This window comes from Gossypium hirsutum, chromosome A11 (genome assembly GCF_007990345.1).
Source record: "Gossypium hirsutum isolate 1008001.06 chromosome A11, Gossypium_hirsutum_v2.1, whole genome shotgun sequence".
Taxonomy (NCBI): Eukaryota; Viridiplantae; Streptophyta; class Magnoliopsida; order Malvales; family Malvaceae; genus Gossypium; species Gossypium hirsutum.
This window is the reverse complement of record NC_053434.1, coordinates 120,742,083-120,759,170: the sequence shown is the minus strand read 5'-3', so window position 1 is coordinate 120,759,170 and position 17,088 is coordinate 120,742,083. Positions and strand designations below refer to the sequence as shown.

At 33.8% G+C, this 17,088-nt stretch overlaps 1 protein-coding gene and 1 pseudogene across 1 annotated transcript; one reads left to right on the top strand and one right to left on the bottom strand.

Annotated features, from left to right (window-relative positions):
• The first annotated feature begins 4,873 nt into the window (after positions 1–4,873).
• LOC121209478 (probable E3 ubiquitin-protein ligase ARI8) lies at positions 4,874–13,824 on the top strand. Its single transcript, XM_041080171.1, has 16 exons — positions 4,874–5,117; positions 5,226–5,441; positions 6,694–6,818; positions 7,034–7,139; positions 7,272–7,362; positions 7,859–8,031; positions 8,541–8,645; positions 8,786–8,874; positions 9,594–9,701; positions 10,011–10,101; positions 10,218–10,307; positions 11,436–11,483; positions 11,990–12,061; positions 12,134–12,233; positions 12,791–12,917; positions 13,100–13,824. The coding sequence occupies exons 2-16, from the start codon at positions 5,250–5,252 to the stop codon at positions 13,371–13,373; spliced, it is 1,791 nt and encodes a 596-aa protein (XP_040936105.1). The 5' UTR covers positions 4,874–5,117; positions 5,226–5,249; the 3' UTR covers positions 13,374–13,824.
• A 1,703-nt stretch (positions 13,825–15,527) lies between these two features.
• LOC121209477 (uncharacterized) lies at positions 15,528–16,329 on the bottom strand (annotated as a pseudogene).
• Positions 16,330–17,088: the final 759 nt, after the last annotated feature.

The window sequence follows — 17,088 nt, the reverse complement described above, 5'->3', positions numbered from 1 at the left end:
AACATCCTGAATCTAGGATCCACTCAGACGTAAGCTTGGAGTTATCGCTCGTTGACACTAACAAGAAATCATCACCGCCTTTATCGACCAAATTAGCACCAGCTACATCTTCCTCGTTACTCTCAGCAGCTCTTTTATTTCGCAGTTTATAACAATCTGCTTTGACGTGACCTAACTTTTTGCAATAGCGACACCTTTTGTCTCGTTTCTTTGATGCTACCAAAACGGAAGCTTGTCTATCTGCTTTGCTATTCAAATCAAACTCATTGTTGAGTTTGTCTCTACTCAACAAATGACCCTTCACAGCTTCGAACGAGAGTTTATCTCTGCCATAAATCAGGGTCTCCCTGAAAGACTTGTATGAAGAGGGTAAAGAGCACAATAATAGCATAGCTTGATCTTCATCGTCAATATAAACCTCAACGTTCTTTAAATCATTTAAAATAGTAATGAATTGACTGATGTGATCTTTAAGAAGCTCACATTCGTTCATGCGAAACGTAAATAGACGTTGTTTCAACACTAAACTGTTAGCTAGAGACTTAGTCGCATAAAGAGTTTCTAACCTTTTCCACAAGGCGAATGAGGTCTTCTCCATCAATACCTCCTGCAATACTGTACTCGCGAGGCACAACTGGATTGCAGACAAGGCCTTTTCATCAAGCTCTTCCCATTCTGTTTGATTTAGATTCTCAGGCTTTTTCCCTGTAACAACCTTTTTCAAGCCATTTTGAACTAAAATTGCCATCATCCGAACTTACCACAGATTGAAATTTGTCTCACCATCGAACTTCTCAATTTCAAACCTTGTTGCTGCCATCTCTGACCGGGCTGATCTATGAAAGTTAAACTAGCTCTGATACCACTTGTTAGGATCGTCCCGAATAAGCAACGAATAAGTAAAAATAGTAGAAGAAATTGAGAAGATGAACACACAAATTTAACGTGGAAAAACCCCTCAAAAGAGGATAAAAAACCACGGGCAAAGATAATTTTACTATAATGGCAAAAGAATGAAGAGTACAAAAGATGGAGATAAAAACTAAACCCCAAAAACCCGAAAAACAAAGAACCCTCAAACGTAAACACAAAATTCTCTGAATGTGTTATGAGTTCTAACCTAATGGGTGTCTCTTTTTTCTAAGATTGTAAAGGAGCCTATTTATAGGCTAAATTAGTAAGTCAAATAAACTATACTAATAAATGCTAAATATATTATACTAATAAATACTAAATCTTCTAGAAAGAAAATATATTTTTGTTTAACTTGACTTCAAGCAATCTCTTAGAATTTGGGTCACACAATTCTAACAGGTGCTATATTCACGAACCATGGTCTCATCTTTGATGAAAAGATTTATATAAAAATCCATAATCACTTGTTTCAAGATAGATTGTTCATTGCATTGCTCACCATCACTAAGGTTCAAGGATTTAATAACATTAGCTCTTCTTATATTAAAGGTGCTTGGATAGAAAAAGAAACATTATTTTTATCCCTGTCAATTGTCTATTGACTCCATGACTTATGGTGCCATAAGGTTTACTTTTAATCAAAAACATCATCAAGGTTATTTTTTAACTGCTTTTCTAAATTCAATAGAAATTTTGATTGTAAGACTTCTAACACTTTCTCGACACACATAAACCTCAACAAGAGTTTTTTTCTTAATACAACCAAAAACTGCCTTATTCTATTCATTTAATTGCATTAGTGAAAAAATCCACATAAGTAATAATATCCACATTTGTTTTCTAAGTACTTTTGATAAACTTAACAAACTTTGGGTGATTTTGCCAAGCCTCAATGAACTTGAGATCCAAGTGCCTTACGAGTTGCATCGAATTTCAATCGAATTGATTTACTATCTGACTTAATCCTTTCAAAGATAGAAATATGTGAATTTAAGAAACAAAATCACCCATTTTCATTGCATAAACATTTATGTACTTTAAAAAAACATTGACATACATGCTCCTTTCTACTCGTGTAAAAGACAGACTCTTAAAGCTAAGATAATTTAGATTGCCATAAAAAAATAAACTTAGTAAATAGTTGACTTACCCCATTTCTATTGAAAGCACTTCATTTATGCTCATCCTGGTATATAATAAAATTAAAATCTCTACAAAACAACCATGAAACAACATTCTGAGGTGTTAGATCAGAAAGTTGATCTCAAAGTAGTTTACATTTGGTAGCACTTGGACTACCTTAAATGATCGTAAGAAAAGTTGATATGTACTCACCCATTTTCCTACAACAAACATGTACATATTAACTAGAAATTTCTATCATCTCTACTTTTAGTTCAACATTCTACAACACTCAAATTTTGTTCGAAAACCTTGAGCATCTACTCTGGATGAATGATCAAAACCTATCTTTCTAATGACATCATCAACTTTCTTTCTACTCACCGTAGTTTCCAACAAAGTTACAACTTTGGTTTTATGTGACAACAAAATATTCTTCAAATTCTTCCAACTTAGATCTACTTGCTCATTGATAATTCCAAAACAATAATTATTCACGCACACACAAAATAAGTTCAGATAAAAGAATAGACCTAATCACTGGTTATCATCCTCCATTATGTCAATAATATCGTTACCTTTAGTGGACACCTCATTTCAAACACTCGCTTCTTCTTGAGAACCAACAATTGCACTCACTTCCTGATAAAGATAGAGGACCATGACCGTATTCAAGTCGTTTGACTTGAAAAAATATTCGAATTTGATCTAAAAAAAAGAAATCAAACAAATTTAGAAAAGTAAGGGAATAAAAAAAAACTAAAAGAAGAAATTCAATAAAACATAAAGATTCAAAGCAATAAATAAAAAAAAAACAAAAACCAACTGAATCCTTTGAGATATAAACCCCAACAGATTCATTTAATGACTTTAATCAACCCTCCAATAAATAATCCTTGACAAGTTGAAGGATGAAGAATGGATTCCATTGAGTCTTTAAAATTGAGAAGAAAACCACATCTAACTATCAAGTATAATAAAACTCTAATTAATCTAAACAAATAGTTTTAGTATAACTAAACTTTGTTAATGACTAAGAAACATAAAACTCTTAAATAACTTTAACTACTTAAAAATATCCTAAAATTAAAATAAATAAATAATAAAATAATAAAACCTAATAGATACAATATTGGGATATTATATAATCAAAATTAGGCCTTAAACTCGAATCCAATATGATTTAAACTCGAATTAAAGCCTGAAACTTGTAATTTCCCATAATAATCCCATCCAAAAATTTCGCTCGCACAATCTTCAGTAAAATGATCATAACTTGAGCTTCCAGGCTCTAAATTAAGTAATTCAAAGTATGTTTTGAAGCTAAGAGATAACTCTTCGAACACTGTACAGACATCTCAACCCAGAAATGCTTGGATTCCATCCAAATATTCATCTCAAGTCGACTAATCTTCCAAACTTGAAAATTGGCGGCTTTGTTGAATTGACTTTAATAAATTTCACCCCATTCGTGCATATATCACTTCCCTTTGCGTGCTGGTATGATTTGCACTCCTATCACTTGGAGAATTTGCATGAACTACACCCATCATCCCTAGAAACCTGATAAAAACATGTGAGTCAAGTTGCTTGGAAAATGACTCTAGCCATTATACTAAAATAGGGTTCGCTAAGCTCTTATGTTCAATATGTTTACTCAATTTCAAGCATTTTTTCATATTTTACCTCATGGTAAATGTTTTTTTTACTTTGACTTACTTTATTTCATTAAAAACTTCTTGATGCACTAATTGATTATCATCTCAAGAAAATTTATTATCATCTTACTTCTCGGGTATAACAATTTTATGGTGAAGATTGTTTAGAGTAGTTTCTCTCTCAATATTTGTTATTGTTGATACGATTTACCTACAAGGAGGTCATGATGGCAGAAGTAGTTTTAGTTCACCTAGGTAAGGTGGAGAGCCAACAGTAAGAGGATGAGAAAGAAAATGTTCTCTTGAGGAGAAGGAAAATGAAGGAAGGAGGAGAAGAAGGTGATAATGAGATGGAGGGAGGAGAATCCATGTTTCTTAGTGCACTTAAACTTATATAATGGTTGGCCCTCGTCTCTTAATGTTGCGTGGTGGTCTGTACGATGTCCTGCATAGTTGTGTTGGCTAATTGGATGTTAGTGTAGTTACATGTTGGTTATTTCCATGGTACATATTGTGTAATCCCACCTGTGTTGTAACTTGTCTTGTTCTGATACTTCTGTTCTTGAGATTATACAAAACGGTTAAGCTCAAGTGACCTCAACGAGGAGTGAATTGTGGACTGCTTGCAGGCCAATTCTTCGAACGGCCCGTGAAGGGTCACCTGCAAACCATTAGACAACTTGCCACATGTCTCACTCTATTAAGGTTTAACATTTTTTTTCAAACAATGAACACTACTTTGGCCACTAGAATCACCATTCCTAACATTTTCTATCATTAATAAATTCATTTTCCTTTTAATAGTAAAACGATTTGGCTATTCACAAATAACAAAATCGAGATAGATTTCTTATTTGGACCCCACCATAAATAGTAAAATCCAATTAAAAATTTTGTCAACAAAATAACTTAACTACCTATTAAATGATAACCGTTACACAAAGTTACCTTCCATTAAAATCTAAAGTAAAAAAAAAATCTAATCGAGTGAGTAATTTATATAATTCATAAAAGAGCGAAGTCAGAAATTTTATATTAAAAAAGTTAATATAAAATTACACTTTTTTTTCTGGTTAAATTATTTAATACATTATTTATTAAAAAAAAAGAGAAGAAATTTCACCATGTAGGTGAAAAAATGTAGTTTATTAGCAGTGTTACAGCACAGTACAAACACCTTCCTCTTAAAATCTAAAACTATTCAGTCAATAAATACACTTTCTTTTTCATATTTGCTCCATCAAAAATGCTAAATTGAATGAATTAACCATATTCACTTATTGAGACTTTTTATTTATCTCTTTCTCTTTCTTTTTCTCTCACCTTTTCTCTCTTTTTCTTTAGCTGCGCCGCAATCCGTTTGTGCTCTCTTCACTTCATCATCGGCCATTGATTTCTCACCGTCTGATTCTTCTCTCTAGGGTTTGTATTTTTTTTTTCTATTTTTTTAAATTTTTTTCTGAATTTTTTAATCTTCAATTTACTGATTAATTTTGTCATTGCTTTTTATATATGTATTGATAATTTTAGGAAAAAGGAAAAAGCAGGTGAAGAATGGAATCGGAAGATGACTTCGATATGCACGACGCTAACAACGAATCTGGAGAAGATGATTTCTATAGTGGCGGTGAAGATGATGCCGGAGCTATGGCTGTTTATGATGATTCAGATGCCGATGTTGCTGATTATGAGTTCATCGATAATGATTCGGATGATTCCGATGATCTTATCTCTCATCGACACCAGGTAATTTGTTCGATTTTGCTTTATTTTTTGCTTTGATTTTTTATTTAGAAAAAAAATGAAATTAGAGCTATTTTTTACCGTGATTTTATTAGTGTTAATTTTGAGTATTATGTTGTTGTTTGATGATGTCGGTTGGTTTTTGTTAGGATGTTTGTCAAATGTATACTATTTAGTTTGGTATGACGAGGTAAATGACCAACCGAAATAGTGAATGTGAAAGTGCAAAACAACGAATAAAATCATCAGTTAAAAAAAATATTATATGTTTTTACTTTTTATGTAATTTTTTTATAAAAGCCTTATTTCTAAAAATAGTTGCTTATTTTTTTTGCTTAAGTAAATTGTCTATTATTATCCATGTAACTTATTATCCTCAAAAAAAGAATAAAAAAGTAAACTGTCCACTCTTTTTTAACAAATTTATCACTTATTTAAAAAAAAAAGAATGCCATCATTTTTCAAAATACTAAATATATATGTAAAATCTATTTTTTCTTCACATACAAGGTGAGAATGGCAAATTCTAGCATATAATTATTTCGTGCTAATTTTAACTTTCCTAATTGTAATATTTTTTTTGGGTGTACGTATGATTTTGTGAATTGCCCTTGAATGCAAGAATAGGGTTTGCATAGATAGCATCTTTTTAAACAAATTGTAGTATTTTGATGAGATAGTGCTTTCAAAGCTTTGGCTATCAACAGCATGCTTGATTTTGGTTTTGTCTTGTTTTTCTAAATTTGACAAGATACGCAAGGATTTTGAAACTTTTTGGTTCATTGCAAGTAGTGTCATTGCACCCTGAAAACTAGAAAGGATGCTTCAACTGTGAAAGGAATTCAACTATTCTTTGCTTTTGCAATCAAAGCTTTTACTTGATATGGAACCATTGGACCATGTGCAGCACTAAGCTTGCTTAAGTTAAGAGTCCATAGTGAATGTTAGAAAAACCTACCCTTTTTCTAATGCTGCATAGTTACTACTTACAGCCCTATTTAATGTCTAAAATTGAAACACCTTCACTTGGTCAATTTTACAATTATGTCCTACAAAGGCTATAGTTTCTGCTTTGAACTTGCATGGCATGCATTCAGTTCTTTTGTTATAACACTGTTGTCCACCATACAAGCTCACAACTTTTCTCATCCTTGTGCACATAAAGTTTGTGGTTTTTGAGCCCTTGATTTGTTAATTATTTATTTATTTTCTTCTCAAACCAGTTTGTCCTAAACCGATGTCTCTTTTGTCTTAGCAAAATTATACCATTTTAAGTGAAGTAGATATTCGTCAGCATCAAGAGGATGATATCATGAGGATATCCACCGTGCTTGCCATCTCAAAGGTTGAAGCAAGCGTCCTGTTACGGTACTATAGTTGGTGAGTGATCTTGATTGGTGTAAATTCCGTTTTCTAAAATCTCTTTACTTTTGTTCATTTTCAAATTTCCTAGAGTTTTTTTTAATACTTTTTTACAATTTATTTTTAATGGACTTTAACTGCTTTGGTCAATATGAATCTATTTTGCAATCTCTTGGCAATGCTGTATTTGTATGCCGTGATCTAAATTATTTATCTTTATTTTGGATTTACAGGAGCGTTAGTAAAGTACATGATGAATGGTTTGCAGATGAGGATAAGGTTCGCAGGTCTGTTGGCTTATTGGAGAAGCCTGTAGTTCCATTTCCTGATGGTAGAGAAGTGAGTGGCGGAACACTCAACTGAGAATTTTCATGTTTTTATTTTCGAGTGACAATTTCCTGTGCTTGTTTGCTCTTGTGCTCTTTGACAGCTTATACCTTTTATTTTTCTTCATATTTCGTCTTCTGGCAGATGACTTGTGGGATATGTTTCGAAAACTATTCTTATGATAGGCTGCACGCTGCTGCATGTGGTCATCCTTTTTGTAAATCTTGCTGGGCAGGTCTGTTTTGATCCAGGCACTCCTTATGTTTTTTAGTTTCAGAGTTGTTTGAAGAGTTCTGGGTCAGATTTTGGAAAAAAAAAAAATTTGGTCAAAGCAATGGTTGCACGCGTTAAGCTGGCTTTGCAGTGGTAAAGGGCTAATGGTCTGAGAATAATTCTTTATTTGTACCATTTATCCTAATAAATGATGAATAATCCATATTTTGGAACAATCAAAGCAGCTAAACATTGCCCTTGTACATGTAAAAATTAATTTTTACATGATTATTCACATTGTACTTTAGTTGTATGTTTTTAAGCTCAATTGCCAACCTAGCTGTATTTTAGATCTTTTAGCTGTATCTTGTTAACTTGTCAATGGAAGTGACCTTCATCTTAATGATTTTTCTGTCTGAGAGTCTACATGTAACTATTTGGAGTTTTGAGTGTTTACCAACCGTTTTGTATTTTCTTGTGAAAATTTCTTATACATACTCTTATATTTTCTTGCTTAGGTTATATTAGTACAGCCATCAATGATGGTCCTGGATGCTTGATGTTGCGGTGTCCTGATCCATCCTGTGCTGCTGTTGTTGGTCAAGATATGGTAAATGCATTGGCTTCTGTAGAAGACAGAGAGAAGTACTTCCGTTATTTCATTAGATCTTATGTTGAAGACAATAGAAAGGTAATAGTACTTAAGACAGCTTGACTAATTGGTCAATTGTACATGCACAACATTTAACGTATGCATTTATTTTTGCTCCACTTGTTAAATTTAAATAAGATTTTAAAAGTTATATACTTTTATATTTTTGTAATATTTTTATTTTGGGTTGAAGGATGGGGGTGCCACTGCAATGGTATTGGAGTTGTAAGGTTGTGGATTATGTTTTATGGTTAGTATTTACTTGGGGATGATTTGAAAATCTTTTCTACTCTTTGACAGTTTTGCTTAAAAAGATAGTAAACACTTTCATATCATATAGTATGTGCTTTGGCTTATTTACCCTGAGAAATATGTGTTCTGGCTTGTTGGATTTAAGTTCTTTTTCCCAATGGTTTTTGAAGTTTGCTATAAATGTTTGGAATAAAAAATGAATTGTATAATAACTAGTTATATTCCTTTTCATCATTTCATTTTCACCTCTTTGGTATTGTAAACCATTTTCTATTTTTTCTTGTGTTATTTTGTAGACCAAATGGTGTCCTGCACCAGGTTGTGATTATGCTGTGGAATTTATTTTGGGCAGTGGAAGTTATGACGTTACTTGTCGCTGCTCATATAGCTTTTGTTGGAATGTGAGATTCTTTCGCGGCCTTTCTGGTTATACTTTATTGTACTTCCAATAATTCATGCATACGGGTTTTGGCTTAATTCTATTTCACTTTCAAAATTGCTAAAATGAATTGTGACCCATAATGTTTATTTGACCTTGCAGTGTGCTGAGGAAGCTCATCGTCCTGTTGATTGTGGCACTGTCGCCAAGTGGATACTGAAAAATAGTGCAGAGTCTGAAAATATGAATTGGTAGGGATGTAGTAATTAGATTTATTCCAATACAATGAGGTTGTTTAATTCATTCTGACGAGAGAGGTTGTTAAATTGGTGCTGTATTGGTACACGTAAAAGGAGAAATTTGCTTACTCTCCCTACTACATGTGCTAAGTGAGCCAGTAGTTCTGCATCTAGAAAAACTAGCAGTATGCATGTAGAATGCTTCATTATCTGAAGATCACTTATTCTGGATAGTCACTGGGGCTATGTGGAAAGCTTGTCTAGATTCAGTCCTTCCAACCATAAATCATGATTCTGAACCTGAGAAATAGAGGAAGGGATTGAGGTTGTGTTGGATGCCGTTATTTGAGAGGGGGGGGGGGATCATATGATACGTTAGAGCTCTGTGGAAATGGTAATGATGGGTCTAGGGTTCTGATTTATGCTCTATGAACTAATTTTGCTACTACATGGAGTTGTGAAATAAGTGTTCCCTTGTACATCTACACTAATGTCAATTTTATATTTTAAATCATTTATCGTTTATCTTTCTTTGGAATATGTTAATGTTTGAAGTGAACAAAATGAATGTTGTTTCATTTTCCTTTTTCCCTTCTACAAATGGACCTGAAGGTGAACATATATACAGAACCTGATGGTGAATAATAAAATTCTGCAATATCATATCATGCTATGCTATTTTTTCTTAATGGTCTGTTTCTCAATCACTATGCCTGTCTTAAATCTTTCAGGATATTGGCTAATTCCAAGCCTTGTCCAAAATGCAAGCGCCCAATTGAGAAGAACCAGGGGTGTATGCATATTACATGCACACCACCTTGTAAATTTGAATTTTGCTGGTGAGCTTGCTTCTGCTTACATATGCATTGTTTGTATTTTGATGAAACTCTTACACCTCTACTGTGTATGTTTTTTTATTATTGAAAAACAAAATAAATAATTCTCCTATTCATTTGTCTTAATCCAAGTTTTCCTATTGTTTGTTTAGCTTTATGGTGTACTGAATAAGTGTGAGTGTTTTTCATAAATGAGGGCTGGACTGAAGATTTTGTCTCAAAAACAAATTGATCTCTTCTTTTTGTATGCATAGTGTGTTGTTTCTCTTTTTTCTATAAGAATTGCTGTCAGTTGACCATAGATATATGCAGGCTTTGCCTTGGTGCATGGTCAGAGCATGGTGAGAGAACTGGTGGTTTTTATGCTTGCAACCGGTATGAGACAGCAAAGCAAGATGGTGTGGTATGGATCTAATGCTTTCCTTTGGCAGTCCACATTTTCGGGGGCTTATCATTAGTCATTTTGTGTAATTATTTAACTGTCCAGTTGTGTTTCTGATTCATGGTATTTATTTACAGTATGATGAGGCAGAGAAACGAAGAGAGATGGCTAAAAATTCTCTAGAGAGATATACTCACTATTATGAACGATGGGCAACCAACCAATCGGTATGTATTACTTGTGAGGTTTATAGTGAAAGATGGCATGATGCTGGTCACTGTTATTGAATTTTGAGTAACCAGTTGGCATAACAAAGATTCTTCTAGCTTATAGTCCATAAAGCTCATGTTACTAAATTCTATCGTGAATTTAGCATTACAAACCTCCTCCCTCCCTCCCCCCCCGGAACAGTGGGTCCATTGTGAAGTCTTGATTGTCTTTTGGGCCTTTAAAAGGGCTGAGATGCAAGTTTGACCAGTGAGCTGAACCAAAGATTATTTTTATAGTTTTACATATTAATTTTATAATGGGCTAGATATGTTGAATCACACAAATTATGCTGTTAATACTGTTAATTATGCGTGTTAAAATGTGTCGTATACATGTGAAGCAGGTCAACTTGCATAAGACATGAATGATTTTGTGTCAAATGGATTGACATGATTATACAAATTCCAAGCTCGCTAGTCTGGTGTTTAACTGCTAGGAATATCCCATTCTAAAACCTCGCTAAAGCTCTATTGTACCTGTTAAATATTTTTTGGCTATACTATTCTAAAAAGGACTGTAGGATGAACTAGGCTGAGATGAACTTGTTCTCAAGGAGGGTTCTTTGGGTTGAGAGGCATGTTGATAAAAATAGAATTAGTGTGGAGAAATTTTAGTAGTTTTGAGGTCATGGAATTGGGGACAGTTATTGGAAGGAATTTAGATGCTATCTTTTAGATAGAAATAGTTATTAAAAAGATAAAGATTGGTAGGTTGAAGAAAATCTTACAATGAGCTTGAAGGTGATAATTTTCTCAGTTATGTATGACTTCTTGAAGTCATGTCGTGTACTTTTTGGAGATTTTACTGTTTAGTGCAAACAAATGGCTTGAGAAAACATGCGCATCATTGTGCATGTGCAGTTATCTTTGCTTTGTTTGTGCTCATTTGTTTAGGTCAGGATTACTTGATTAATTAGCTCTTGGCACAGCCAACCATATTTGAGCTTGAATGCACGTAATACATTATTGACTTCTTTCTTTTGACTGCTTAAGTCCACTGGGAACACTTCCTGGATTTATAGCCACCATATACTTAAACGAAGAAACACTTGTTGGTACTTCTAAAACTCTTTTTTACTGATGCAGTCTAGGCAAAAGGCACTGGCAGATCTACAGCAAATGCAGTCTGTACATGTAAGCTAAACCATATAAATTTTTACTTCCTATTAGTGATGGGAGATGGTTCTTGAAGGCTATCATAAACATTGGATAACTATAATTAATTATTGCTGGTTCATGACATTTACAGATTCTTTTTCTTTATTAATTTGATTCTTCCAAATTTTTCTCATGACTTTTACATATTCTTTTCATCCATTCATTTTGTTGGATCTCCAAGTTGTGGCAATAGCACTCATCAAATACCAAATTCTAAAGACAACTGTACCTGATGGGAAATTTATCGGGATAATCTTTCTGTTAATGTTGAAGCATTTCATGGGTTAAAGTGAAAATTTCCTGAAAATCACAAACATACCAAGTAATAATAGTAATAATAAAATGAAGATATTTAAGAAAAGAAGAGAGTTGATGAGAGAAAGATTAATAGTTCTGTTCCCTCCCAACTTGATAGCGCTTTATCTGTCTTGCTTCAAACTTCATTTGTTTTTTAGTTTACGGGGAATATGTATCAATTGCAGCTTGAGAAGCTGAGTGATATACAGTGCCAACCTGAGTCACAGTTGAAGTTCATCACTGAGGCATGGCTACAGGTAATTTCCGTAATTCACTTGGCTCTTAGCTGCTTGCTACTTGAGCTCATTGCTGCTACTTTAATTGTGCAGATAGTAGAATGTAGGAGAGTTCTCAAGTGGACATATGCCTATGGATATTATTTGCCGGAACATGAACATGCTAAAAGACAGTTCTTTGAATACTTGCAAGGTAACAACCCTCCATTTATAATCTATAACTTTATATTTCTGTTCTATTTGCTACTTGCTACTTGCACCAGTGTTGTCAAGGTGTGTGCCTTTGCATTGTGCCTTGAACAAAAGCAGTTCAGACCTTCTCAAACAAGGCATATTTGATCAGGCGTTTGCTGTGGCGCACTTTTTTGTATGGCAGTGCAAAAAAGCACACTTTTTCTTTTTAACTAGTAAGTAATGGGATAATACTCTAAGTCTCTACTTCTCAGTATGAGTACTTGACAAAAGACATAGAACCGTAAGGAAATCAAACCTATGGACAACAAAAAGGGGGAAAAAATTGCATGTATTATAGGATAAATTGGACCACTCTTCATAGTTCGTTGTTATAATTATTTATCTTTAAGCGTATATTATTTATATGTGTGGATACACAAAAAATCCACATATGTTGCATGTTGGTTCCTTTTAGTGCTTTTCGGCTTGGGCAATGTAAGAGTTATAGCACCAAAATTGCGCTTTGTGCCTTCCATCTTTGGTTTTGCAGTACTCATGCTTGTTATTGTCTTGCAGGTGAGGCTGAGTCTGGGTTAGAACGACTTCATCAATGTGCAGAGAAGGAGCTGCAGGTTTATCTCAATGCAGATGGCCCATCAAAAGACTTTAACGAGTTTCGGACAAAACTTGCTGGATTGACAAGGTAATTTTTGTTTAAAATATGTATTAACCAATGTAGGTTCCTTATGAAACTCAGTATGAAGTAGAATTTCATTATCTTATCATGAAAATTTGCTGGAGAAAGAGATGTTTATCTTTCAATTAAATCTTTTTAGAGAATTGGCTTGCTTTCTAAATTAGTTACTTGTATGAACTTCGTGACAGTGTGACCCGGAATTACTTTGAGAACTTAGTTCGAGCTTTAGAAAATGGTTTATCGGATGTGGACTCCCGTGGAGCCTGCAGCAGGATGGGGAATTCAAAGGGCTTAGGAGGCGGTAGCAGTAGGGGAAGAAGCGGAAAGGGCAAAGGTTCAACCTCTAGACCCAGCAGCTCTAGCAGAAACATTGACGACTCCGGCCATTGGTCCTGCGAATATTGCACCTTTGCAAACGTCAAGTCAGCCACCATTTGCCTAATGTGCCAGCAGCGTCGATAATTCCATCGACCACACACCCAACCCAACCTGCCTAGATGGACAATTCATCTGATTCCCCTGGCATAGAGCTTTAGAGGATTGCGAAAAGATATCCCACTTCTCTTTTCCATCTAAAAGTAGCTGTGATAAATCGCAGACAGCCGCGCTGTGATAATGGAGAAGATGGGGTGTATGTTTTTATGTTATGTGAATTGTATATAGTTTATACTTGTGTAGGTCCAAAAACCCTTGAACTTGCTTGTATTCATATTATGTTATTTCTAGGGTTGTAGCAAAAAACAAAAACAAAAACAAACAAACAATGGGTTTGGAGAAAAAGCTTTAAGGGTTTAAATTGGGAACTAGCAAATGAAATGGGGGAAGGATAGGCTGCATTGTGACCATTCTGTAATGATAAATAATTTGTTGTATCCTTTTTTTTTTAATTAAATGGGGGGCACTGAATTTCTTATGTGCTTTTGTATTGTTGTATGTATAATTTGGTCATATTGTCCTTTTGAAATCGGGGACTTCTTTTTGTTATTACTTGTAGATTTATGTGCTTTTTTCCTATGTTTAACCTTGTAGATAGGTTGTCTTGCATCATTTGCATGGGTCATCGATGGAGTAGAAAAACATCACATTTTGATTAAAAAAAGGAATTTTTTTTTGTTATTATCTGGGTTGTTTCAATCAAATGCTGAAATGGAAATAACTTTATTATCGTTTCATCTGTGGTTTTCATATATTTTCGATAGTTAGGTCTTTCTAGCTTGAGGTTTTTATTTTTGGTAAAACCAAAATCTGTTACATTTTAAAAGCACGGTTAAGTGTTGGGTGATGGGTTTAGTGGTAAGTCATATTGAAGTCGTATTCATATTCAAATTTTAGCACAGTTAAGTGTTTGGTATTGAGTTTAGTGGTGAGTCATATTGAATTCGTATTCAAATTTTAGAAGTAATATTGCAGTCTATGTTTTAAAAGTAATGTTGGGAACTAGTCAAAAAATGTTATTGGGAGAGATAATCAATTAAAATTTAAAATTTAGAAATAATGTCGTTGGGAGAGATAATTATTAACTTTGAATAGAACATCGTAAAACAAACTTAAAGATATATACTTTAAAAAGATGGGAGTAGTAAAATAGGTTTTGTTTGTTATTTGGGAAATGGTAAAATATTTTTTTTTGTTTGTTTGTTTGATAATTTTTATGTTTAGGATTTGTGACTATCTCTATTAATAATGTTGCTCTTAAATTTCAAGCTTAAGTAGTCTCTTTCGGAGTAAAATACATTTTATTATTACACTCAATTCTTAACGAGTAGGACGGCTCGAGTTAAGAAGCGACGGAAGCCGAGGCAAAAGTCTCGAAGGAAGGGGAAAGCTAAGGCGTCAAACCGAGATCGAAGTGAATCAAGTCAGTGCCATTCAAAAGTCGCAACGAGGGCGTTGCGAGAATGGGTGGCGGAGAATGTCACGGGTCAAAGTTCAAAGCCCGTGACCATCGCACCAAATGCATCCAATAGGGATCATTTGCCCACGAGAGCTGACCCGATTCAAGGAACTGTTGGAAAAACCTGTCAGAGTAAAGCCTGGTTGGCCCGACAACGAAGATATGACAACTTAGGCAATTATGGTAACTAATCTTAAACGATAAAAAGAATCATATCCTGTAAATATTAGATAGGATTTGATATGGTATATATTGTAAATTCCTTAAATCATGGAATATGATTAATCTCGTTCGTCGATGTAAATGTATTTTGACCGTCGATATTAAAATGTTTAAATTGTAGGCTTGGCCAACTTTACTTGATACCTTGAATGCAAGTGAAATATTCTTTTATTGTTTAAAAAATGTTAAATCTTTTAAATATATTTACATTATAGTATTATTTATTACTATAGATTTTATTTTTGTGTTAGAAATATTTCATATATAAAAAATAATATAGTACAAAATTTAAAAACGGGTAGGTTCAAGTTTTGAATTTAAATACTTGAATCCGAGCTCAAATCATATTTTAAATAATTTTTTTTGTCGAATCTCAATTTTTAATCTTAATATTTTTATTAAAATATTTCAAGTATGGAGCAAATTTTCGAGCCGTTCTCACATAAAAACTAAATAAAAAATAATTAGCATCTCAATTCTCAGCTAGGAATTCCAAGAAAGAAAACAAAGGGAAACAATTAAATAATAATTGAATTTAAAAAATCACAGAAGTTTGAGCTTCCATAGCCACAAACCCAAAACCCTCGTCATCTCCCCCAAATCCCAACCCATATCTATATATAAGCCATATAGATACGTACATACATACATACATACATACACACATTTGTTCTATTATACATAAACTTTAAACTTGAAAAGGCCATGGCCAATCCTTCAAATCCTCATCTTGATACACTTTAGCACTACTCTTCATACAAACCCCATTCTCATCACCACCTTCCACATAATCATAATACTTCAAGAAAAAAGCCAATGTCATCACCACCCATTCAAGCACAAAAATCACCGCACACAACCCACCAGCCAGTTTCAATATCACCTCTCCATCTTCTTCCCTTACGTAAGATCTCAAATACCCATAAATCACTTGTCTTAGTGAATATCAACTGACTGAATATATATGGCCGTCAACACCGTTGCCACCATGTGTGTGGCGTACCATCCGTTTGTACCCGAAGAAGCAGCTGCGCAACCCGAGATTGCTCCGGCGATGGTTATGATGTGGAGGAGGATTAAGAAGAAGCCGGAGAGGGAAGGACAGAGGCGGAGGGCGAGGGTTAGGAAGATGCAGCTGGAAGCGGCGGAAAGGAGGATATAATTGCAAAAGAGGAAGATTTTGTGGGTGTGGTAATGGGATTTTGTGATTGTGGATTGCGGGATTGTGTTCAAGTGAATACCCATTGTCGTGATCTGATTGAATTTTGATGATTTTGAATGATGGGTCGGATTTGGATGATGAAGATTATATAAGGAAGCAGCCATGGCGGAATAACGGATAATTTTTGTAACATAAAATTTTGTATTAAGTGACCGTTTGTGAGGGCCTACTTTGTTTATACACTTACTTAACGGCTATTTTTTCTTTGGATACTTTTTTAAAAGCTTTGATTAAAAATGGATTGTATTACGGAAAAAAAAAGTAGATTTAGTAATTATTAAGCTACAATATTGATTAAGTCGAATTTAAGTTTAGTAATATTTATTTTAAATAGTTTACGAGTTTTATCGAACTTTTTATTTTAATATATATTTTAAATATATTTTTATTAATACTTAATTATCGAGTTGAATTTGAGTTTGAGCTTGAATATATATAAGCTTAGTCGAGCTTGAGTACAAAAATTGTTAAATATTTTTTTTATTTACTTCCTTTCATATGAGTGTAACATCACGATTCCTAATCTTTGTTTTTTAATACAATGTCTAGAGCTACCTATAGCCCCTCCTCAACCCTTAAATCTTCCTGCAGTGGTAACAACACCGATACCAACTGAGCTAAGACTCAATTAGCAAATGATAAACAAATTTAATTGAGCGTGAGTAGTTCAATTATATCTCGAGCTAAGTTTGGACTTAAAAATAGATGTTCAATCAAGTTTAAGTTGAATATCGAGTTTTGAATTTCGAGTTGAGCTCTAACTTGAACTTGACAATATTCGAGCTCCGCTCAACTCAATTACACCCCTAGATTGGATTTGATAAAGGATGATAATGCAT

What these genes read in the sequence shown, in the direction of transcription:
- LOC121209478 (XM_041080171.1), top strand. Translation starts at nt 5,250, where the DNA reads ATGGAATCGGAAGATGACTTCGATATGCACGACGCTAACAACGAATCT. An exon ending in GAGTCTGAAAATATGAATTG is followed by an intron (nt 8,875 to 9,593) that starts GTAGGGATGTAG and finishes TAAATCTTTCAG; the next exon opens with GATATTGGCTAATTCCAAGC. An exon ending in CAGCAAAGCAAGATGGTGTG is followed by an intron (nt 10,102 to 10,217) that starts GTATGGATCTAA and finishes ATTTATTTACAG; the next exon opens with TATGATGAGGCAGAGAAACG.